Source organism: Berghia stephanieae, chromosome 12 (assembly GCF_034508935.2).
Source record: "Berghia stephanieae isolate SIO BIC M18660-M18661 chromosome 12, UCSD_Bste_1.3, whole genome shotgun sequence".
Lineage (NCBI taxonomy): Eukaryota > Metazoa > Mollusca > Gastropoda > Nudibranchia > Aeolidiidae > Berghia > Berghia stephanieae.
Window position 1 is genome coordinate 26719990 of NC_088371.1, and position 26806 is coordinate 26746795.

Sequence of the window (26806 nt, forward strand, 5' to 3'; positions counted from 1 at the left end):
GACCTAAAGCGGACCACAGACTTCATAGCAGATATCGGACTGCAGCCATAGATGTCCATCAGAGGAACGAAGAAGAAGAAGAAGAAGAATTTCATGCAATGACAAATTATCTACTATGTAATGTTGCTCCATATTAAATTTATGATTCCATCCACACAATTTACCAATAAATGCATTCCTGTACAAAGCTGTTATATATGATTTGTAAACATTTGAGTGTATTGAAAATGACTTGAAAATAAAACAATCAGAAATATGAATTTCTACTTTTTTTTCATTTAAGAAATATTATTTTATTTCTCTTCAATATTATTTTACTTCTCTTCAAACTGGCGCTGAAAAGACCGAAATAAATGTGTCGCAAGTACCGTAAAGCCCTTAAAAACCAACATAAAATAGCTTTTTTTCATTAAAACAAACCAGAACTGAAGTATCAGAGCATTTATATAGCGCAATATCCACTAAACAAGGATCCCAAGACAACAGCAACACTTAACATGTAAGACGAGAAAACCAAGCCTGTTAGGCGATATGACGGTTTTTCCGAAAATTTCAACGCTGTTAACGGCCAGGTACTCATTTTATACACGAGTACGGTGAAGAATGTGAAAAAGAGCCTTTTCCAAGGATTCAACTATGCGCAGCTTACAGCGGAATTCGAATCTTGGACCTTCCGGTCCAAATGAAGTATCATACTAGACCATATAGCTGCAAATATATCTATCCCAATTCTGATATTATTGGCTGTTTTTTTTTTTTTTTTTGTTTTTTAAATATTTTTAATGGGATTTTTGGCGCTTGCAGCACATTAAGGTCATATCAGCTCCAGTAAAAAGGAAGAAAATGAGATAGTAAAAAGTTCTAGAATTACAATTAAAGCACTTAAGAAAATGTGAAACAAAGGGGAATTTGTTCAAATAAGAAACAGATGTAGATTCCAAGAGCACACTATCAAAGTACTTAGTTTGAGGTCACCTAAAAGTCTCATCCAGACACAAGCACAGGTTACCACTAAAAGGATTACACTCAAATGTTTACAAATCATACAGATGAAAACGAAACATAATATAGTGCATAACAGAGAGATGATTTACAAGACAAAAATATCATCTCCCAAAACTCTAACTATACATTTGCTCGGCGCATAGTTGAATCCTTGGAAAAGACTCTTTACTCACATTCTCTGACCATACTCACATGTGTGTAGAATGAATACCTGGCCGTTGACAGCGTTGTCTCTGTCGGAAAAGATGTAATATCGCCTAACAGGCGTCATGTGTCGTTCTACATGTTACACGTTACTTGGTCAGGGACCCTTTGTAAAGTGCTTTGAACACGTTTAGTGGATATTGCGCTACATAAAAGCTCACGTTTTTTGGGGTTTTTAAAAATTTGATTATAACAGTAGCTTACTTGATAAACCACTCACATCAGATACAGAGAGACCGGTATCAATCCCTGGTGCTATCGATTTTTTTTTCTTTTACATCTGGCGGATGGCACATTGCGATAGACTATTGGTTTTGTCTGTTGAAAGCTATACAAACCGGGGTTAACTCCAGTTTCACAAACCTTAATATGATTCTAAATTACTATATTTTCTCTTACTCTTTCTCTTTCCATTTCTTTCTCTCTCCTTTATCTCTCCGTTTCTCATTGTTATTGTTATTAGGAATTTTACTGTGCTTGCGACACTCTTAGGTGATGTCGGGCGTCAGTGAAAAGGTAGACGACATATACAAATTTACATATAAATATGAAGTCCAAAGCACCAAAGAAATAGTAAGACAAAGGAATATTGTTCAAAAGGGAGCAGAAGGTTTATTGAGCAATTCCTAGATGTGTCTATTTTGACTTTACCTGAAAGTCTCAACCAGGCCCAAAGTGTCCAGCTATGAAGGACACGCTGAAATGTTTACAAAGTATACTATATTCAAACTTGATGCAACTATAATAGTACATTACAGAGAAAAAAAAATATCATCTATCAAAAATAAGATATTATACATTCGACTGTCTCCCTCCTGGCTAAGAGTCCTGGCCAGGACCAGGAACATATCAACACCGTTGGAGCTCAAAAGACACACAGTATCTCATCGTTTGTTTTTTGTTTTGTTTAAATCAATCTTAATACCTTATATCATCTTTCTATCATCACTAGCTACCTCCTCCCCCCTATCCTAATGTATTTCATTTTCATTCTTTTTCCTCTCCTTTCCATCCTTCGGTCTTCCATTAGTTCTCATTTCCTCCTTCCTTTTCTTAATAACCTTTCTATTCTTTGTTTCCTCCGTATCACTGTGTTTTTCATTGTCTCCAATTTCTAATTCTTTATCACTTGTTTGCTCTTTTGTTTTATCTTTTTTCTTCTCTCTGTCTCTATCTCTGTCTTTCCGACTCCCATTCCTTTCTTTCTTTATCTTCTTTTTCTGTTTCCTCGTGGTCCCCCATTTTTCTAATTTCTCTTTATCATTATTATACCATATAAATCTTAAACGTTTATAAAAATTTGAATCAAATTTCTCGAGGTCAGAGTTCAGAGTTCTAGACTCGAGCCACTCCTCCAGGCAGGAGTAGGCCACGGGGTCAAATCCAAGGTCAAGCTTGTTGCACGTCAAGAACATCTTGGTTCTCAGGTAGTTCAGATCCCCAACTCCGAACAGACATATATTGTGCACATTTCGCCCCTGGCACGAATGACGTTGGTTTTTGTTGGTGGCCCAAAGTGCAACCATTGTGATGTAGCCTTTCTGGTCAGGATCTCCTGCAGAAAAGACAAATAAAAACAATTTATAGAAAAAAATCCAGCTCTTTGATTTGTAAGGAACCAAACGTCAAAACGTATTATTTTGGTGTAATTTAGTGGCTTAGATAGATTTTAAGCTTCAATGATATGAAATTTGAGTTAAGACCGTACCTTTTAACCAAGGCAATAAACATATTCTTAACGTGACAAAAACTACAATCTTACGTTTCTCCTTACTTAAACTTCATAAAAACATTTTGGATCCTAGATCACCAGAACATAACACTATTTGACACAATAGGTCACAATTATCGATGTCAATAAAAATCTAATCACTATTTCACTAAACCAACAATTAAAGTATTTTGACAAAAAAAGTATTTAAGGTATAAATGTTGTTTGAAAAAAAATATATATGATATATATATTCATGCAGTATCCGAAGCCTGGACCAGGCATGGAACCTAGAAGATATATATATATATATATATATATATATATAAATCCCGGCTCCATGGGTCTTATGGCTGGCAGGACTACGGCTATCTTTATTTTTTTACCTTTGAACCCGCCAGGGGCATTTAGGAATGGGTTGTGGTATAGATTGTTGAGGGTTGCCCAGTAATGCTCATCTGGACTGTACGTCTTGGCGCTCCATCTGAGAAGGTCCTTGGCCCGCCTGTCCCGCATTGCCCAGTGTAGAAACTCTCTACTGTAAGTATTGTACGCTTGACCTGGTGTGGGAGAATTTTAAAAAAAAACAATTTTAGATCTTCTATAGATAGAACGAAGTGGACGTCACTTGGGTCTTTGTTATTGCTTTTTGCCATCCGCGTATATGAGTAATTCTCACTAAACTGTATTAACCAGACAATAAACGTTCAAGTATACACACAGTTTTATGTGTTGGTACGTTGTAATTCCGGATAGCATTGTTGTGAGCTTCTTAACCAAGCGCATAATATCTATAGAGCAATATCCACTAAATGGGGGCAGTGTGGCCCAGCGGTACGGTCTTTGCTTCGTACCAAAAAGGTACCGAGTTCGACTACCCGCCTCGTTGTGTGGCCTTGAGCAAGTCACCTAGCCCTAGCTCACTTTGTGGCGCTGCACTGCGGCTGAAGCCTGGGTTATTCCAGTCTTTTCCCTTGGAATAGACCCTAAAGACAAAGTTCATATTGGGGATGAATAAAGGGATTTTTAAAAACTGTTCAAAGAGTCTTTTAGGATTTTCTAAGCTAACAGCAACATTGAACGTGTAGGCCGAGACACGACGCTGTAAAGCGCTATTTCAATTCCTTTTATGGATTGACAAAAACAACGCTGTCATCTGCCATTTCAGCGTTACAGTCTTTTCTCCATACCCGAAAGGTACCAAGTTCGAATACCCGCTGCTCTGTCTGGCTCTCGCCCAAGCTTAGTTTACGGCGCTGCACTGCGGCTGATGCCTGGGTTATTCCAGTCTTCCCTTGGAATAGACTTTTAATACACCCATATAGGATTAATGAAGGGAATTTATTTATTTATTTATTTATTTATTTTATTTATCTATTACTCTCTCTTGATCCCAAAAACGCTCTGTGTTTATTATTTTCTTTCTTTCTAATCATCTTGGAATTCACTTCGATTTGAGACACTCTGTCACCTAATATTATACGCTTTAATCGACATTCACGTATTTGCAGGTCTGATAACCGGGCGCAATTATGGGCTTCTTTTAACCTGTGTAATGGATAATATTTTGCGTTGGTTTGAGAACGTGTCTTTCCATTACAACAACAAGCCTATAACAATTTGGGTTATCAGAACTGTAAATAAGTAACGTTCGTTTGTTGTTGTTTTGGGGTTTTTTTACCTTTCAGGACAGTGAGATTGTGCGGTGGCGGAGGCATCGGCTTGTTGGTGGCTTTTATCTTACCCTTGATCACGCGATATTCCTGTAGATGAAATTCAGGAAATAAATAAATAATGAATAGAAGCAAACGCAATAGCGGTGGTTGGTAGCCATGTGGATAGAAAGTCTGGAAAATTTGCGAGGAAGAATGAATAACAATGTGAAATTGAATGTAAGCTTCAATTTAATATACGAAAACAGATAAAATGGACGTTTCGGGTTTCCTTTTTATCAACAAAACAGGATGAATGAAACACTACAGACGAATGAGATAATGCGGTAGTGGCATTCAACGGCCAAGAAACCGTTTGACACGAACAATAATGAAAGAAATTGAAAATTGAGAAGATGGCCCTAACCCTAACTCTAACCCTAACCCTAACCCACTGCCTTCACAAGTCTCAGGGTTTGGCGTTGTTGACAACACGAGGGGAATTTGAATCGATATTTGAAGAATCACCCATGTTGTCCTAATGAGAAGATTGGAGGTGCCTTCCGGATCAGAGTGCAATGCCTTAACCACTCGGCACTCCCTCCACCCCCCCCCCCACCAATGGTGATTCCTGTTGACATCAGACATCATGTTTGATGGATTATCTATATTCCTTCATGGAATGCCTAGGCGACGGTATCTTATGCCGGGGCGGGCGGGCGTAATTTTAAATAAAATATTTGAATAATAACAAGAATTTGTATGGGAGAATGGGGTACCGTTCCATGATATTTCATGATTTCAACAACAACAAAAATAAATAAGGAGAGATCCCAACCCGAAACGTACCACTTCCCATCGTAGCGGCAACCTGGCAGCAAACACCTCATGAATATCGTTCTTGCCAGTGAGTATCTTGAGGATTTGAACCATCTCCCCGTTGGTTCGAAGCGGGAATCCTGTAGCAGCCGTGTTGATAAGGTACCTGGTAATGGGATGTAAACAACAATCGAATGTTTTAGAGAATTTTGTCTTTGTTTTTGTCCTTGTTATTTGACGATTTGCTTGACGTATAGAGAATTGCATAATTACTGTTTTGGAAATGTACGTTTCACCCTGATATTATTATTATTATCATCATCATCATCATCATCATCATCATCATCATCATCATCATCATCATCATCATCATCATCATCATCGTCGTCATCATCTTAATTGGTCACATTTTAGGAGGTGGTTCAAGATTACATGATATTGAAATAAAAAAGACTCGAACCCCTTCTATCCAAGATACCTTAGATTTGAGCAGGTGTCTATACCTGTTCACCTCATTATCGTATTATCTATGTTGCAGCGCGGCTCAGCGGTACGGTCTTTGCTTCGTACCCGAATGGTACCAAGTTCGATTATCCGCTGCGCTTTATGGCCTTGAGCGCGTCTTCTAGCCCTAGCTCAATTTGGGCCGCTGCACTGCGGCTTACGCCTGGGTTATTCCAGTCTTCCCTTGGAATAGACCCTAGAGACAAACTCCCCCTATGAGATGAATGAAGGGAATTTTTTTATCATTATTAAAGTACGTGTTTAAAAAAATAATAACTTGAACCAGGGCTTGATATGTCAATTAATTGCTATTTTCCGCTTCACGCTATAGAAACCGGGATAAACTCTGGCTCCATGGGCCTTATGGCCCTGAAGGACTTTTTTAAATCAGAAAAATCAAAAGATGCTCCTAAATAATATACATTCTCTAGAATGACAATTTCCTTTTCAGTAAGATTTTTTGAGTCAACGACTCATTGCTACTCTGCATCTGGAGTCAAAAATGCATAATATATTTACAAATTTATCGTAATACCAAGCAGGTCAGGTCAAACCCTTAACATCCGGTGAAACTTAAACATGAGCAGGTCACCCATATCTCAAGACGATGACGGTGACGATGACTACGATGTTACTAGTGTGCATATGTGTGAGTGTGTATAGATGTCAATATGTTATGTTATGCATGCTCTCTATAATATTGTATTGTTATAAATGTGTAACCAAATGACAAATTGCCATTATTTTGAGGACAATAAAGGCATTCTGTTATCTGTTCAAGCCAAAATTGCACCATTTATGGGATGTTGGTCAATATTACACGTTAAAAAAATGAAAACAACGTTATAACCCTTGCAAAACAAATAAATTAATAATTTAATATTTACATTTTTTGAAACTAAAAATGCGAAATAATTGTATAAAATGATTATTGCTTGTTGTTATAAAGCCTAATACTGGACGGCAGAAATGATTTTCGGTGTCTCTCTGTTTTCGTTGAAATAGAGAAAGGGCGACCACTTCTTTCTGACATAATAACTGATGGTCTTAGTGGATGATACTGGTCATTTAATATTTTAGTTATTTTATTTATACAAAATTTCTCGTATAAAAGATCTACATCGTCAACATCATTTATATAGCGTTTAATAGATTTTTTAATATTTGAATTTATTTTGTTCCTTTCCACTGCTAAGCAATTGCCTCCCCAAGCTGTTATACAAAATGACAAAACACTTTCGATTACTGCTCTATAAAATAATGTGCAGAGGGTTTTATCTATTCTAAACTGAGAGAGTTTTGATAAAAAATATGTACGTCTGCACATCTTATGCCTAATTATTTTCAAGTGTTCATCCCACTTGAGCCTGTCATCAATTGTTACACCAAGGTATTTGTAGTGAGGAACTCGCTGGACGAATTGGTCCTTTAATTTTAACGGTTCTATCGGTTCCTTCACTCTCCTAAAGTCAATCACTAGCTCCTTTGTCTTGCTTATGTTAAGCTCTAGGTGGTGGGCATCACACCAAGACACAAATCTATCAATTTCTTGCCTATAAGCCACTTCGTTGCCATTTGTTATGAGGCCTTGAAGAGCGGTGTCATCTGCAAACTTTATCAAAGGTACACTCAGGTTTTGACTTCTACAGTCATTCGTGTATATTGTGAATAATACAGGGGACAATACACAACCTTGAGGAGCACCAGTATTTGTAGTTATACAGGAAGATATATTTTGTCCTAATTGAACATATTGTGCTCTCTCCGTAAGAAATTCGAGCACCCAAGCAATTATATACTTGTTTAGATTCAGACTAGTCAATTTTTGAACAACCAACTGAGGTTGCATTGTATTGAACGCTGAAGAAAAATCTGCGAAAAGCAATCTGCAATAGCTCTTAGCGTGATCTAGATGCCTGTAGATGTTGTTTGTAAACAGCAAAATGGCATCCTCTACGCCACGTCCTGGTTTGTAAGCAAATTGATGACTATCACTCAATGGCATAAACTGGTTCCTAATTTTAACAAGAACAAGTTTTTCTAAAGATTTCATGACTATTGAAGTCAGTGCAACAGGTCTGAGATCGTTCATAGATTCAAGTTTTTCTTTTTTTGGAACAGGAATAATTTTTGAAGTTTTCCAAATTTCAGGGATCGAAACGCATTGGAGGGACCAGTTAAAAATATGTGTATAAATGGGGGACAGTTGATGGGCACATTCTTTTAATAATTTTCCTTTCAATCCATCCGGCCAGCAGCCTTCCTCTCGTTTAGTTTCGAAAATACGAATCTCGTTTCTTCTTCACTGACCTCAATAGTCATTTCATCTTCCAAAGCCCTGTCTAATTTATGTTTTTCATTTTCAATATCAAATTTGTTTGTTGTGTCAAAACGTGAATAAAATTTATTTAGAGTTTCAATTTCGATATCTTCAGATATAATCGTGGGCTTTGGATTATAGTTAACAGCAGTTTTAAGCCCCCGCCACGTGTCCCGTATATCCCCAGAAGAAAAGCATTTTTCAATTTTATTTTTGTACTTGTCTCTACAACTGGATATTACTCTCTTTATCTCTTTTTGTTTTGTTTTCAGATCTTTTTTATTTCTACTAGTAAAGAGAGTTTTCTTTTGGTTCAATAAAAGTTTTAGATCTTTTGTTATCCAAGGCTTGTTGTTAGGATAATATTTTATTTCTTTTTTACAAGACAAGAGCTGTTCACAGAATTTTAAATACTCACTCACACAGTCATTCAGCTCATCCACACTATCACATGATTCGATAAAAACATTCCAGTCAGTGCATTCAAAACAACCACGCAAATCTTCACACACACTTCCGTTCCAGATCTGTACACTTTTCTTTACTGGTTTTACACGTTTAAAAACAGGGCGGTAGGTGGGGAGTAGCAAGAGCATGCAGTGGTCAGATAAACCCAATGGGGCACGGGGTAAACATTTGTAACTATTTTTAATATTACACAGGAATAAATCTAATGTTTTTTTGTCCCTTGTCTCGCAGTCCACGTATTGATGAAGTCCCGGAGAGTGAAATCTTTACATTGGTTAAAATCACCAGTGACCATCAATACGGCATCGGGCGACTTCATTTGAATGTCCTGTATTTCTTTCTTCAAAATATTTTTCGCTGTGTTGTTGTCTGATGATGGTGGAATGTAGACGTTGATGATGATGACATGAGTAAATTCCCGGGTAGATAATAAGGTAGTGACGAAACAGTAATAAATTCAATATAATCGTCACAATACATTTTCTTTATTTGACAATTATTGGGGTGGCACCATTTGTTGTTAATATATGTGCACACCCCACCCCCAGTTCGTTTATTTACATTAGTCCGATCTCCTCGAAATAGTGAGTATTGTTCAATATCAAAACATGATGATGGTATGTGAGGAGAGAGCCAAGTCTCTGTTAAAGCTATTATGGAGGCTTGACGATAGTCATTATTGTAACGACACAGTGAAAACAGTTCATCAATTTTATTCTTTAATGATCTTACATTACCTGTCACTACACAGGGTAAAAATGGACGAAAAGGCCGTCTGTTGAATTTTGTTTTTATTCCTCCTTTTCTCCCCCTCTTTCTTACTTTAATAAACGATGTGTCAATAGTGGGTGGTGGGGGTGACACGGGTTGGAGGGATCGGAGAGTCTCTGGAGTATATATTATCGATAGGCTTTTGGCAGCAAAATCACAGGCTAAAACACCATTTATGCTTATAAATATACTAATAAATATAAAAATCAGGAACAATATATACTTCACATCCATTTTGAATAAAAATTAGGCGTAAATTCCGGCGATTGAATGATAAATGAATAAAAATATGTGTAGAAATAGGTAAACATTCACAACACGTCTGTTGTCGCCGGAAGCCAGCGCCATAGTGTGTCTATGTGGTGTTGTGGCTATTTACTCACATTCACTCATCGTACTCAGGTGTAAAACGAGTACCTGACCGTTGATTGCGTTGTCTCTGTCAGAAAAAATTGTAATATCGCCTAAAATGCGTCATATTTCGTTCTACATGTTACGTGTTGCTGTTGATCAGGGACCCCTTGTAAAGCACATTTAGTGGACATTGCTCTATAGATAGTATGCGCTTGGCTAAGAAGCTCATAAAATTGCCATCCGGAAGTATAACGGGCAAAGACACAAAACTGTGTTTATCCATGAACGTTTATAGTCAGGTTAATACAGTTCAGTGAGCAATACTCATAAACGCGGATGGCAAAAAACAATAACAAAGACCTGAGTGACGTCATCTTCGAACTATCTATATAAAAGCTCAATTGAAAAATTATAGGAAGTGGGTAGCAATGATATGTTTTTAAAACACGAATACAAGATTCGAACTTTACTTCTTACCTCCAGGGTACCTTAGACTTGAGCAGATCCCTCATACACACAATGTCAGCCATCAACCTGGACATATGGGCGTAGATTATCTTCTCAGGCTTCGAGGCCAAGACGACGTTAGGGAAACACGAGGCCAGAGCAGATACAGCTTGCTTCAAATCGTCTGGGGAAATAAAAATAAACAAATGTTCAATGTACAATGTTCAATGTTCAATGTACAATGTTCAATGTTCAATGTTCAATGTTCAATGTTCAAGTTCAATGTTCAAGGTTCAATGTTCAATGTTAAGGTTCAATGTTCAATGTTCAAGGTCCAATGTTCAAGGTTCAATGTCCAATGTTCATGTTCAATGTTCAATGTTCAAGGTCCAATGTTCAAGGTTCAATGTCCAATGTTCAAGTTCAATGTTCAATGTTCAATGTTCAGTGTTCAATGTTCAAGGTTCAAGGTTCAATGTTCAATTTTCAATGTTCAATGTTCAGTGTTCAAGTTTAAGTGTTTAAGGATCAAGGTTCAATATTCAAGGTTCAATGTTCAATGTTCAATGTTCAAAGGTATCTTAGGCTTTTTCTGAGCATGACCATAATGTTTTTCTCTAGAACAATTATGACGACTATAATAACAAGAAAAACAATAGGTTAGGAGAGGGCTCTGTTGTTTAAGACGAATAGGCCTTGATCTTTAAGATAAATAAGAGTTAAGACGAGGCCTTGATATTTAAAAAAAATTATATTTTATTTTCCAAGAAATGTTTTTCTGTCATTGTGCTCGATGACATATTTTTCAATGTTAGTGACAGTTGACTTATTTTTATATCTGTTATTTATTTTGTTTCCTGTAAAATGATTTGCATGTGTTTGTATATGATTATGGTCAAGTAATGTTATTTATTTATTTATTCACTTATTTATCCATTTATTGTTTCTGTCTATTCATTTTTGTTTGTTTGTTGCTTTAGGTCTCTTCCAACACAATTGAGGTTATATGAGAGACCGCTGAAACAAAAAAACAAGCAATCTAACAAAAATAGTACAAATGTCAATCAAAATCATAACCTAAAGATATCATAAGCTAAATTATAAATAACCAAGAACAAACAGGCAGAGGATTTACAGGAAAAAAAATATCCTCTGTCAAAAATACAATCACAAACCAAAGAAGCAGGATAGGCTAGTAAAGAGAAGAAGAAACGACATCACTATCGGATCGTACACCCATGCGAACATCAAAGGTATATGATTCAAGGGTGATGCTCCCATCCAACCACCCTCTGTCTATTCATTGATTATATTCATATTTATTTATTTAATTATTTTGGTAGTTTCCTTTTACCTGTATTGATTTGAAATTGTTTGTAAATGCATGGTTAAAGAAGCTAAAGCGAAGTGTCGGAGAGCAGAAAGACTGCTGAAAACATCAGGCCTTACGATTCATCGTGAAATATTCAAGAACGCATTTCGTGCCTGGAAGACAACAATAAAAAAGGCAAAGACCACGTATTTTCTTTCAAAATTCGAAACTTCTAAATCTTGTAAACAATTATTTAACATCTGCAATGATCTACTTGGACGTGAAAGATGCACTTCATTACCATCTACAACCAATCAAAGAGACTTGTCAAACACATTTGTCAACTTTTTAAAAGACAAAATCCATAACATTCGTTCAGAACTAGATCGGCATGAACCATTTATAGATACAAATACATTCATTCTGTGGTACCCCTTTAGACAAGTTCCAACCAGTTTCACCTAGTTTCATAAACGAGTTGATAAAAAAAGCCCCCATTAAATCCTGCGACCTTGATCCCCTACCAGCACAGCTTTTGGCCAGCTCAATCGATACATTATTACCATCCATTACATCAATCATAAATACATCCATACTGACTAGCGAAGTTCCATCGTGCTTTAAAAGTGCCCTCGTCAAACCACTTCTGAAGAAACCATCACTGGACCACAATATATTAAACAATTATCGTCCTGTATCAAATTTACCTTTTTTGTCAAAACTTTTGGAGAAGGTAGTTCTTACACAATTAACATCTCATCTTAAGAACAACAGTTTGAAACAACCCTTTCAGTCAGCCTACAAACATCAACACAGTACTGAAACGGCGCTTCTTAAAATCTTTAATGACTTGTTATGTAATGCTGATGCTAACAATATCAATGTATTATGCCTTTTAGATCATTCAGCTGCCTTGGCACCATTGACCATGACATTTTGTTAAGAAGACTAGAAAATACGTTCGGCATAAAAGGAATTGCCCTTAAATGGTTTACATCATATTTACAGGATCGATGGCAGACTGTCGTGGTGAATGGTGTTCAGTCAGAACAAGTTTTACTAAATTTTGGAGTGCCACAAGGCTCTGTTCTTAGCCCTGTCCTTTTTACTGTATATATGCAGCCCCTTTCTAGTGTGATATCCAGATTCAATCTGAGTTATCATTTTTATGCAGATGATACGCAAAATATATGATTCAGCACCTCTTAGTAATTTACAGTTCTTAATACAACGAATTACGAGCTGTTTTAATGAGATTAAATCTTGGATGTACCACAATAAGTTAAAATTAAATGATAGTATAACTGAGATTTTGATGTGTGGAAGACCGAGTATCCTTAAACAGGCAAATAAATCACCTATTACTCTCGGAAATAGCACAATAGAATTTTCAAATAAAGCAAAAAACCTTGGCGTCATCATTGATAAAGATCTTTCCATGACAAGCCACGTGAATAACACCATACAATCTATGTACATAGAAATGAAAAAAAATAAGCAAAATTCGTAATTTAATACCGAAGCATATAACATAACTTTTGATTAATTCCCTGGTTTTATCTAAATTGGACTATTGTAACTCCCTTTGGCGAATTTAGCTAAAGACAAAATTAGCAAACTTCAGGTTGCTCAAAATAACGCAGCCAGGCTCATTGTACGCAATAACAAAAAATACCCTTCAGCAAATCTTCTTCTCCGTGAGTTACATTGGCTTCCTGTGGAAAAAAGAGTTACCTATACGATTTGTACTGTTGTCTACAAATCCCTGAGCACGAACAGTCCCTCCTATATTAAAGACCTTCTAAACATATATGTCCCCAATAGAAACTTGAGGTCAAGCAATGACCAATCAATCCTTGTCAAACCTAAGCCATTGCGTAAAATAAATGAACAGTCTTTTCAATTTCAGCCCCCCATTTTTGGAACTCTCTCCCATCACACGTGAGATGCTCGGATTCGTTGACAATGTTCAAATCTCGCTTAAAGTTTTATCTTTTTACATCATAATGTTGCAATATTATTTTCATATTTTGTTGTTGTTAAAATGAATTCGTATCATGTTTCCTTCACACTTGTCTCACTGTAATATGTTTTGTTTTATATCACTGTAAAGCGCTTAGAGCCTGTGACAACGGGGTAAAGCTCTATATAAATGCCATTTGTTATTATTATTATTATGGTTCATATTGCAAATTGCCCAAAATAAACCTTTGAATTCAATTGAATTGTATCATTCACACACCTTTCCATATTCTGATGTGATATGGACGGGACATGACGCTTGTTAGGCGATATTACAATTTTTCGGACAACGACAACGCTGTTAACGGCCAGGTACTCATTTTACACCTGAGTATGGTGAGAGAATGTGAGTAAAGAGCCTTTACCAAGGACTCAACTATACGCCGAGCGCGAGGCTCGAACCCAGGACCTTCCGATCCGAAAGCGAGTGTCATACGACTAGACCATATAGCCGCACATACGGTTGGGGAGGGGGAGGTCGAGTAAGGAAAACTGGCTCAATGTCGTATTTTGGGTGCAAACAGAGATCGGAAGGTCCTGAGTTCGAGCCCCGCTCGGCACATAGTTGAGTCCTTGGAAAAGACTATTCATTCACATTTTCTCACCGTACTCTGGTGTAAAATGAGTACCAGGCCGTTAACAGCATTTTTCTGTCTGAAAAAAATGGAATATCGTCAAACAGTCTCGTCCTAAATGTTAAGTGTTTCTGTTGGCCTGGGATCCCCTGTAAAGCGCTTTGAGACTTCGAGTGGGCATAGCGTTATATAAGAACTCTCTCATAACGTGAGATGGAGACGGTTATTTTATTAATTCTTTTGCCGTACATTTCCCGTAGATTTTTGTTACACGAAATCGCTGCGCATTAAGGTGATATTTATCTATTTAAATTGAGCTTTCTATATACAGAGCAATGTCCATTAAATATGCTCAAAACACTTTACAAAAGCTCCCAATCCAACAGTAATATTTAACAACTAGGACGAAACATGAGGCCTGTGAGGTGCTATTACAATGTTTTAGCAACATTTCTCAAGCGAAGTCTCTTAAACTATAACTTGTTTTTATTGTTTTTAAGAGTTTTGCGACGCTTGCAACACATTAAGGTCATATCGGCGCCAGTAATAAGGATGAAGATTGGATCGTAAAAATTTTCGAGATGTAAAATTAAAAGGGCTTGAGGAAAAAGTAAGAAAAATTGGAATGGTTCAAATAGGAAACAGTTGTAGATTCGAAGAGCCCACTATCAAAGTACTTAGTTTGAGACCACACAAAAGTCTCGTCCAGACACAAGCACAGGTCCTCAATAAGAGGAATACACTCAAATGTTTATAAATCAGAAATAACATGTAAACAAAACATAATACAGTGCATAACAGAGAGATGATTTACAAGGAAAAAAGATCATATCGCAAAACTAAATATACATTTGACTGTTTCTCTCTCAGCCAGGGTCAAAACAAAACCAAGTAATCTTATCCCGAGTCAAAGACAGAAAGCAAGATGGAAAACAGATAATATAGGGGGATAGAAGACATAGTAAGTACCTCCCTGCCCACTATAGGAGGTCACGAACCCCACCCAGTAATACTAAAACTAAAAAGGCTAGTCTTAAAAGAGGCATGTTCCACGTAAACAAAATTCAAGTAAAATAATACTCCAACGAAAAGTATTAAACAAAAATAAATGTAAAGATTTCAAAATTAAAATAATAAACAAGATACTCAAAATAGGAAATTTCGGGCTCAAAACTTATCTTCAGCCAACAACAAAGATGATTAAAAAGGTAACACTTTCACGTAGCATCTACAAGGTAATGATGGAAGAAATCGTTTTGGGATTAAATAATGGTGGAAAGTAAGTTTAAAATAAGAGAATGTGAACACTATAGAAATTTGATATTAGCTCTACTTTTTATTCACATGAATTTGGAAACTAATGAAGTGTCCTTTAGCTTCAAATGTGTATCATGACGGGGTGATTTGGCATTTCCTTACCAACTACAGGAAAATCGTCATATTTGTTACGATACAATAAACATTCATTATTCAGATTTTTACTTTGTACAACATATTACAATTCAAACATTAATTTAGTGAGAATTGATTATCCAAGGTGTTCTAAAAACTAACAAAGAAAAAAAAAAACCTTGGGTTGTTTCACTTTGGTGGCAGGAAACTTAAAAAAAGAAATTTGAATTCTCGGTTCCCTTTCGGTTTGGCAACTAAAAACGATTGAGTTGCACTAACTTTGCTATGATAAAACAAGAGACTGACTGAAAAGGTCAATTGGAGGGCAAGACGGACCGGAGAAGAAATTGAATGCACTCAGTTTACAGCCTAACACAGCTTTCGAGATGCCGCAGGGTAATGAATTCACTCAGGTTACAGCCTAATACAGCTTCCGAGATGCTCAGCGTGTTATCACACTTTGAATTAATACATAAGAATCAATGGTGTCGAAGGCTGAGCTGAGGTCAAGAATGATGATAAATAGTATGTTTACGACATTGTTGAAAACACAAAAGAGCGTCGCCGCCACCGCGAAATTTATATTCTCTATTGTATTCTGGCACTTTCCTACTCACTTCATTTCTTGTTACTATCAACATCCGTGACTGTTCCACTCGATTTTCTGAATTAAAATTCACCCCAAATACCGGAGCATACTCAAGGCCTCAATCGTTTCTAGTTTTATGTTACATGTTTGTGTTGAGATTATTGGCTATTAAGCTCAAATGCTGGCTAACTAACTTCGCGGCGTTTGTGTGTATTAAACCTGTGACCTCCAGAAGTCAAAGAGAGCGGCTCAAGATAGACACCGAGTTTGAAACCACTTTTATTGGAGTGGTGGATAGCTCATACGATAGAGTCACACTCTGGAGTTGCCCTACCAGTATGGTCGCGGGTTCGAGCCCCCATCGCCGCCGCGAAATTTTTATTCCCTATTGTCTTGTCCTGGCACTTTCCTACTCACTTAATTTATTATTGTTATTAACAAAAAGGGCAATTTCAAGTAAATTGAGATGATTTGTATCTTGAAGGGAACATTTTTCTCATGTTGTTACTCAGAGTTGCTTGAGAACTATCTTTGCCGGGATTTTGTACAAGAACAAAACATGTATAAAATATTTGTAAACATTCGTCTTTATTCATATGAGTACAATAAAGATAAACCGACGTAGACATGGGATAAGAAAATACGAGATGTTCATTATTTTTTGAGGGATTACCTTTTTGAGGGAAATCATTATAAAATATTCTGCCATTTATCCCACGACGAGTCCAATCATAAACCATCTGTTATAAACGGTGTTAGCTCTTAATTATTACTATTTTAGCTTGAAATGTTTGTGCTACTCCATATCAGCTTGCCCCATGACTCTCGGACGCTTGCTTTTAAGAGACAGAAGAAGAAAAAGATGAAAAATCCTTGCAAAGTGTTGAATATCACAAACAAGTAGCTGAGAACGACATGTCGGATTCCGATGGATAGAATCCCAAAGATCCAGGCGAGGCCTAAAAGAGACGATAGAGATGCAGCCCCTTTCAGTCGTTTCTTGATTGATGCCCGTCTGGTAACTAAAATGTCAGAGCGCGATGCGATTCTCAGGTAGTTCATAACGATGCCAAATATAACGTAGTTGAAAAGTATTGACAAACAAGCGGGCACGACAAACGCGTAGTAAACTGCTGGTGTTTGGATCCAGCATATGGCATTGAAAACAAGACCATAATTATTAAATGAAACAGCTGCACCAGTAGCGAGCACGATCAAGAACGGTGCACCCCACGATATGATAATGAATACGAGTAAGTAATTTTTAGATGGATCAATGAATACGTAAGCCATTGCCAAGTATAAATAGTAAGCGTCGCACGACATCCAAAACAGAGAAGAGAGCATGCAGTAATGCGATAGGATCGCCACAGCTTTGCACACTATTAACATTTTTTGACTACGGCCATTTAAACCTGACACGAGCACGTTTGTAATGAAGAGCACGTTAACCATCAATAAAGCCGAACATAAATGAATCAATATGATTGTCGGTTTGTCTGCACGCATATAAGGGAATATGAAATACGTCAGCAGTGTCAATGATAGACTTATGGCGGATATCAGACACCCAACAATTGACAACAAATCCAAAGATTGCGCATGTTCTGTTACATCTACGTCATCTGGCGTCAAGAATAGGGCAAAGCTGGTCGTGTGATTACAACTGCACGTTACGAATTCGAGATCGTAATTTAAAATTCTACAGCCAAAACTTTCCCAATTTCCTCTGCCTCCGTATTGATTCCCACGGTCTGGATCCCAAAAGACGCATTTTACGTGGCGGTGTTGAGCATAAAACGTCAAGTTAACACTGTCATCGATGATAGTCATAGACAAACCTGGAAGTTCAATAAATATCACACTGCCCACAATTGTTCCGTTCGGGTAGTTCAGACCTGGTCCAAAAAGTCTATCATCTTTAAATAGAGCCGCAACGACCCGTTTCATTTTGGTCTTGTCTACGTTTGTCAGAGATTCGGTTATTGCCCGCATTGGAATACGAGCTGGAACTGGCAATCTTTGGGCATCATTTTGTAATGCCATTCTTTCCTCTTCGACCTGCATAATAGATATTCGTGGCGAATTACTCTTGAGCAAAACTAAACGATCCATCAAAACAGCTGTTTGGGCAGTTGCAGCGTGAACTGAAAGAGCAATTTCTGAGGAGTCGAAATCAAAAGACTGGTCGTCAAGGAATGGAATGCCGGTGGCTACCCTTTTGATGTATCCAAGAAATTGTTGACGAGAATCTGAATCAAACTGATCGATACAACATGCGACGATCATGCTGACGATTTGGAGAATGTTTCGACCGATGCCAGTTTCCACGGCTACATCAAATCGTGTCAAAACGATGTCCAATTGTGACAAGATTCCATGTTTTTTTAGATATCCGGCCACCATACTGCTGTTCGCTTGAACTACAAGGGAAACTTCATAACAGAGTTCCGTTGATAATTGTAGGTCATCTGAAAGATTTAGATTTAGATCAAAACTTTTAGTCAAATTTTAGGCCAAATAACCCTGTTACATCTAGAAATACTAACACATTGTCAACTTCTATTTGTAGAAATCCTAACACATTGTCAACTTCTATTTGTAGAAATCCTAACACATTATTTTCTTCGATTTGCAAGTGATCGCCTCAAAGTGGTATCGTAGGGGCGAATTTGGTGCCAAAAGGTTATTGTAAAATAAAAGTAACCAGAAATAGGGGATTTTAGTAATAGCAACTGGAAATGCATGTCTTCAATAAGGCATATAAAATCAATCAAAATTTCAAATATATTTTACTAAAAATTCCACTTTGAGCACCACAATCACCCCGGCATATAATACGTTTTGAGTCGTTTGGGTCACATTTACCTTGGAAACTATCTAAATGAGAATAAACCCGGAAATCCCAGTGCAAGGGTACGAGAATTATCATACAATGATTGGCGGATCAAATCTCTGAAGTCCCGATTTTCACGATCGGCGGATCAAAACTCTGAAGTCTACATACGACCTTTGCTCACCGTGTCTTATTTATTAATTGGGGGCAGATCAGACTGATCCGCCCAAAATTAAATAAAACATGGTGCGCAAAGTTCGTATGTAGACTTCAGAGTTTTGATCCGACGAACGTGAAAATCGGGACTTCAGAGATTTGATCCGCCCACCATCGATATTATATTCTTAGTGCAATTTTATCTCTGACTGGGTGATATTCTCTTAAAAGTGAGTTTATCGCCATTGTCATCAATCCGGTTTTTACTCAAGTAGAGAACGAGGAAAGAAAAAAAGACCTCAATTTTGACACATTTTAACTTTATTTTTGCCTTGGTACAAAGAATGCCAACAATTTAGAGCGCGTTTGCTAAATCGTGCTAAAGATGCTAATGTACATCTGAGACCTTTTTGTTTAACGTGACAAAATGTTAATTGTTAATATTTAAGTTAATTCATACATAATTTACATTTCTTTCATTTGGTTTTTCAAATCCCTTTAATGGCAAAAAGCATTTTTTTAAAATTTGTTTTCGAGTGGGATCGTCATTTGGAGGTCGAATAATTTCGAGAATTCATTCCCTGGTTTTCACCAAGCTTACAGATTGTCTAAAATCCTAAAAGTTCCAGAACGTTATTGTTCACGCGGTGTATAGTATGGATAAAAAGGGCTCTGGTTTGATCATCATCATCATCACCACCACCACCACCACCACCACCACCATCATCATCATCATCATCATCATCATCATCATCATCATCATCATCATCATCATCATCATCATCATCATCATCATCATCATCATCATCATCTTCATCACATCAACTAAATACCCCATAATCACTTCGAGAATCCCCCTTTAAGAGTACATGCCACCATTTTGAGATATTTCTCCAACAATCTGCCACAAAATTTGATTTTTTCACACGTCACAATAGATTTAATTCATTAGTTGATCAGTTGCGATTTCCGTGATACGTATTACGGTTTATACCGTGCGTTAGAAACGAAAAATCGACAAAAGTTATTGTTTTGAAACCGTGATCAAATCATCATTTCATATTTACAACCCAATAATTGTATCTTTTTGCTCTACTCACTTTTAAAGATTATTGTTGCATGGGACTTTTCCTTCATTCCATTCTTCGAGAACGACGCACAAACACATTTCTTCCCATCCGCCTTCTCATTCACAAAAATCGTCTGCCTTACAACTACATCTTCCAATCCAACCACTTCATCCATTAAGCTCTCACAAAAGAGTGAGACGTTAGTAACGGGACTGGAATAGCCACGTAAAGAGCACGTGATTTCCACCTCCTGCTCACTTGTAAAGGTAACCGTCGTATTCTCTAACCGTTCTACCCTGACGCCGACGCTAAGCACTGGCCGGGCGGCGCAAGGATCTGAAATTGGACAGTTTTATCTTGTAAACTTTTCTGCTTTGGGTCTTTTAATAATTGAAATTATATTAAAATTAAATTAAATTAAATTCGCTTTATTCATCCCTTAGAGGGGAAATTTGTCTATAGGGTCTATTCCAAGGGAAGACTGGAATAACACAGGCGTCAGCCGCGGTACAGCGCCACAATTGAGCTAGGGCGAGGTGACTTACTCAAGGCCACATAGCGCCGCGGCAGGTGATCGAACTCGGAACCTTTCGGGTGTTATGCCTTAGCGATGGGTCCTAGGACATCACCCGAACAAGTCCGGAGTTGACAGTACCTTCCCAGGGTGCTAGACATTTTGAATCCCGCTTTTAGCCAATCAGGGTTCGAGCCTGGTGTTACACAAGCGTAGCGCGGGAAACCGGAGGAGAGTTCTTGTTAATTGTGTCCAGCTGAACAGAATACAGCTTTCCAGCGGTCCTGTTTTATATATTATTTGTGGTGTTCCCTATTCATGGATGTCAGGAGAAATGATGAATGGATAAGTAGAGTTGTATCGTTCCTATTTGTGTTATAAATATAATTTAGTTTCTGTTATAAATGTGACCTGTTTGTAAACCTCGATTTCCATCATTTTGCCATTACAATTGTCTGGCCAAGAAACACGGACTTTCTCATTCTTTCTCTTCCCTCTGATCAGACTAGGCTCAGTTCAGTGGCCTGGTCTTTCCCCTAAGAGTGAACTATCAACGAGTTCCTTCTTTCTATCCTCCTAGTCTTTTCCTTTCCTTTTCTTTTGTTGAAGTTTCGGGCTATCAGTCTCTACCGACTAACCGGGAGCCCCCGAAACGCCACATCGGGTAAGAAATAAAGACCGTGCCGGTGAGCCACACTGACCCTAATTGAAAATTGTTGTCTTTGTATTTGTTATATTTTCTCTTTGTAATGAAAGTTATCTATAGCCAATTAAATTCAGATAAATCTGCGACGACACTGTCGCCTGGTTAGACATTCCTAGAGGGAACGTTCAGTTTTACAGGAATTGCACATTATATATATATATATATATATATATATATATATATATATATATATATATATATATATATATATATATATATATATATATAAGTGAATTCTCAAGGAAAACAAAAGAAAAAATGTAAAGACATTTGAGTTAAGATTAATTCAAAAATCTTCAAATTCTCTAATTTTGATCATTTTGACTATTAATTCAATTTCCTTCCCTTGATTTATTCCGACGTGCACTTAGTTGCAGGTCTGGTGACCCAATTCCTTATAGGCTCATTGTTGTATCTCATGGAAATCTGAAAAAATTGACGCAAGACATGTCCATTACAACAATGTTAAACTAGGCCCATAATTATAAGTGGGTTCGGATGTCAGACCTGCATATATATATATATATATATATATATATATATATATATATATATATACACACACGTCGGTTCACTGCGATAAAATTCCAGATTGAATCGTTGGGCCACACTTTGTTCTTACCCATAGCTTCACAAATATATCGCAGCTTGTCCTCGGGGTTTCGCTCTTCCCACTTGCCATCGCGACAAGATACCATCGAAATACACGTGATGTTGGTTGAGCGGTTTTTACTTTTCCAATTTGAGAAGTCGCCTCTCCCCTAAAAATGGATATCGGTGAATACTGAATATGTATGGCAAAAAGAAATAAAGTGAGTGAGAAAAAAGTGCCAGAAGACATTAGAGAATAAATATTTCTCGGCCACGATGGGGGTTCGAACGCGCGACCTTACTGGTACGACAACTCCGCCTGGCCGGAGAGATCGTGACTCTACCGTATGTGCTATCCACGACCCGGGTCACTTCATTTCTTGTTGTTAACAACATAAGTGCCAGCTCCACTCAATTTTCTGAATACGTATGAGGCAAAGTTTTATCAGTTTTAGAATAGATAGTGCAATAGATGACCGCAAATACCCATTGATATTTAGTGAGCCATCGCATCAAAAGGAACCAGATAACAAAAAATTACGTTTAAAGTGAAATAGATAGAGATTAAATAATTTGCCCTTTGAAAAATGTTGAGTTTTCAACCTTGCCCAGTATATATATAAATATATATATACTAGTAAAAAGCCCGCAATTTCGCGGGGAAAGAACTATTTTCATTCGATACTGTACTCACCATCATTTAATGAGGGCAGATTGGTAAACAACGTTGTCTGTGTAATTTGGTATATCTTCGGTTGATTTTTCTGTGTGGCCCAATATGAAGTGTAAGCCACTATAGCCTCTGACCCGTGACATCAAAGGTGAAAATACAAAGTTAAAGAATACTGGGGATGTAGGAGCTTTCGGAATGTCTCCCCTATACTTAACTTATGGAAAAACAAAGACCCTAGCACCTTTAATAACACTTATGACTAACCTCTCGAGCTAACCCTAATAGTAAAAAAAAACAACTCTCGGACTTCTTTGCACTACCTTTCAATACTTAACAAATCACAATGGCGGCCGAAAATCAAAAAAATGGTCAAATTAGGAAATTTTAAACTTTCACAAATCTATCAAAGTTTGTTCTAGAGTTTTTAAAATGCCTGACAAAATATCAACGGTGAAAATACAAATTTAAAGAATACTGGGGATGTAGGAGCTTTCGGAATGTCTCCCCTTTACTTAACTTATGGAAAAACAAACGCCCTAGCACCTTTAATAACACTTATGACTTACCTCTCGAGCTAACCCTAATAGTAAAAAAAGAATCAAAATGGCGACTGAAATACCTTCATGTGATCAAGTGAATAATATCACTATGAATGCCGCGATTTGCTGAAAAATGCCAACACCCACACACAAATGTATACACCACACACAACACACACACACACAAACACAAACACACACACGCACACACACACACACTCACACACAAACATACACACAATTAGAACATACATAACAAAACTGATCACCGCTAAATCAAAAACCCAACGGAAGTAATAATAATTCTTGATGTCATAAATAGATGACGCAAATTGACAACTTTTTACAGTGTCAAAATTAGTTGATTTTGGGATTCAAGTGTCGTCGTTGGTACATATTTTATGATATCTGATTGACTCAACGAACTTTCAAACTGACTTTAAATTATAAAAGGAAATCAAGTTATCTGTTTATCTATCTGTAAAAAATACATTTCTAATTTTCAAATCTTTCAGTAGAGTTGTGCGCCGTATCAATTTTTTTATTTACTCAAATAAGCACAATTTTCTCCACAATGCTTATTTTTTTAAGAAAGGGTACTGGGGATGTAGGAATTTTCGGAATGTCTCCCCTTTACTTAACTTATGGAAAAACAAACACCCTAGCACCTTTAATAACACTAATGACTAACCTCTCGAGCTAACCCTAATAGAAAAAAACAACTCTCGGACTGCTTTGCACTACCTTTCAATACTTAACAAATCACAATGGCGGGCGAAAATCAAAACAATGGTCAAATTAGGAAATTTTAAACTTTCACAAATCTATCAAGGTTTGTTCTAGAGTTTTTAAAATACTTCTATATAATGACAAACTGAATAAATAAATGCCTGACAAAATATCAACGGTGAAAATACAAATTTAAAGAATACTGGGGATGTAGGAGCTTTCGGAATGTCTCCCCTTTACTTAATTTATGGAAAACAAACACCCTAGCACCTTTAATAACACTTATGACTAACCTCTCGAGCTAACCCTAATAGAGAAAAACAACTCTCGGACTGCAGGTTTGTTCTAGAGTTTTAAAAATACTTCTATATAATGACAAATTGAATAAATAAATGCCTGACAAAATATCAACAGTGAAAATACAAATTTAAAGAATACTGGGGATGTAGGAGCTTTCGGAATGTCTCCCCTTTACTTAACTTATGGAAAAACAAACACCCTAGCACCTTTAATAACACTTATGACTAACCTCTCGAGCTAACCCTAACAGTAAAAAAAGAATCAAAATGGCGACTGAAATCCGCTAAATCAACAACACATCATCATCATCATCATTGCCTTTTTCACCCTGGGTCAGGGTATAGGCCACAGACAAACAGTTTCCATCCTTCTCTATCCTGAGCCAACTTTTTTATCTCATTCCAGGTCTTACCACTTCTCTGTATATCAGCTTCTTTAATTCTTCTCCATGTTCCTCGTGGCCTTCCCCTTGATCTTCTGCCCTGAGGGTTCCAGTCCAATACTTTCTTTGTTATAGTTGAGTCATTCTTTCTAAGCGTGTGTCCAATCCACCTCCATCGTCTTCTTCCTATATCCTCTCCCACTGGTTTCTGCTGTGTTCTTTTCCATACTTCTTCATTTTTTATTCTATCCATCCATTTTATTCTGAGTAGCTTACGCATGCACCTGTTTACGAAAATCTGTACCCTCCTTATACATGCCTGTGATGCGTTCCAAGTTTCACATCCATACAGTAGGACAGACTTCACGTTTGAGTTGAAAAGTCTTAGCTTTAGTTGAAGGGAGATATCTTTAGTTCTCCAAACTCTGTTCAAAGATGTGAATGCAGCCTGTGCCTTTCCTATTCGTGCTTTCACCTCTGCTTCCGTGCCTCCATCCTTGTCAATTATACTTCCGAGATAGCAGAAAGTGTCTATATCTTCGAGTTCCTGATCTTTTACTTTGATCTGCTCCCTTTGGCGCGTACCTATCCTCAAGACCTTTGACTTTGCAGGGTGAATTCTTAGACCAATTGATTCCGAGAGGCTGTTTATAATTGTGGTTTTTGCTTGCATCTGGTCCTGGGTGTGGGACAAAAGAGCCAGATCATCTGCAAAATCCAGATCATCCAACTGTGTCCAGGGGGTCCACTGTATCCCATTTCTTCTCCCTTTGGAGGTTCCTTCATTAGCCAATCAATGGCAAGGATGAGCAGGAATGGAGAGAGCAAGCATCCCTGCTTGACACCAGTCTTAATTTCAAAGCTGTCAGTAAGCTGATCTTCATGTATAACCCTGCAACTTGATCCTTCATACATTTCCTTAATGAGGTTTACTATCTTTTCAGGGAGTCCATAATGTGCCAGAATTTTCCACAATGTTGCTCTGTCAATACTGTCGAAAGCCTTCTCGTAATCCAGAAAGTTGACAATAAGAGGAGAGTTCCATTCTATAGACTGTTCCACTATGACTCGCAGAGAGGCAATCTGGTCGGTGGTTGAACGGTTTTTCCGAAAACCTGCCTGTTCGTCCCGCAGTTTAGCATCTGTTGCATTCTTAATTCTCTCTAAAATAATACGGTTGAAAACCTTTCCTGGGATAGAAAGAAGAGTGATGCCTCGGTAATTATTACAATTACTGAGGTCCCCTTTCTTTGGAAGCTTGATAAGATGTCCTTCCTTCCAATCCTTTGGGAATATCCCGTCATTCCAGATTCTCTCAAATAGTGGGTGCAGGGCCTCAGCATTTATTTCCGCATCAACTTTTAGAGCCTCCGGTGGAATCTGGTCTGGTCCAGCAGCTTTCCCCCTTTTCATCTTGTTAATGGCACCCACAATCTCTGCTATCGATGGTGGATCACAGCTAATTGGTAGCTCATTCCTTGCAGGCAAAATTTCTGGCTGGTTGTCTGGTGGTGGTCTGTTCAGAAGGCAGTTGAAATGTTCCCTCCATCGTTCAGATTGAGCCTCTTTTCCAAAAATAGTTTTCCCATCTTTGTCTTTGACTGGTACCTCTGGTTTCCCATATTTTCCAGCAAGTGTCTTGGTAGTTTGATAAAGGATCCTCATGTGTCCTCCAGTCGCTGCTGCTTCTGCTTTCTCTGCAAGTCTGTTCATGAATGCTTCCTTGTCTTTCTTCACAGATCTTTTGACTTCCTTAGCTATGGCTCGATACTGCTCTTGTGCATCCAGTCTTGAAGCCCTTGTTCGGCTTGCATTCACTTGTTCCTTCCTTGTTCTCCTCTTTTCAATAAGGTCCAAGGTGGTTGGACTTATCCATTCTTTATGTTCCGATTTCTTTACCCCCAATACCTCGTGGCAAGTTGTTATGTAGACTTCCTTGATCTTTGCCCAATGTGACTCTACATCTATGTCCTCCTCGAGCTCAGTAAGAGGTTGGAATCTATTACTCAACTGTAGTTTGAATTCCTCATTCTTTTCCCCATCAAGTGCATTCACCTCGAATTTTCTTCTTGTATGTGATCTGGCCCCGTGTTTTCTGAGTCGGAGCTTAAGCTTTGCCAATAGCAGGTGGTGGTCTGATCCAACATCTGCCCCTCTCCGTACTG

General features: G+C 37.6%; 2 protein-coding genes across 5 annotated transcripts in view; both read right to left on the reverse strand.

Annotated features, from left to right (window-relative positions):
- Window positions 1-1801: 1801 nt before the first annotated feature.
- LOC144957777 (N-acetyllactosaminide beta-1,6-N-acetylglucosaminyl-transferase-like) overlaps window positions 1802-26806 on the reverse strand; it is a 114446-nt gene continuing 89441 nt past the window's right edge. For all 3 annotated transcript variants that reach the window (XM_078889193.1, XM_078889192.1, XM_078889194.1), the window contains exons 3-7: window positions 10286-10439; window positions 5422-5557; window positions 4602-4683; window positions 3307-3480; window positions 1802-2764 (exon numbers count right to left, since the gene is read on the reverse strand). In XM_078889193.1, coding sequence (XP_078745319.1) covers window positions 2181-2764; window positions 3307-3480; window positions 4602-4683; window positions 5422-5557; window positions 10286-10439 — 1130 coding nt within the window. In that variant the 3' untranslated portion in view covers window positions 1802-2180. The remainder of the gene's footprint in view (window positions 2765-3306; window positions 3481-4601; window positions 4684-5421; window positions 5558-10285; window positions 10440-26806) is intronic.
- Window positions 15481-26806, reverse strand: part of LOC144957775 (adhesion G-protein coupled receptor G2-like) — a 20472-nt gene continuing 9146 nt past the window's right edge. For both annotated transcript variants that reach the window (XM_078889189.1, XM_078889188.1), the window contains 3 exons: window positions 22050-22188; window positions 20238-20543; window positions 15481-18616 (listed from right to left, as the gene is read on the reverse strand). In XM_078889189.1, the coding sequence (XP_078745315.1) occupies window positions 16923-18616; window positions 20238-20543; window positions 22050-22125 (2076 nt within the window). In that variant the 5' untranslated portion in view covers window positions 22126-22188 and the 3' untranslated portion in view covers window positions 15481-16922. The remainder of the gene's footprint in view (window positions 18617-20237; window positions 20544-22049; window positions 22189-26806) is intronic.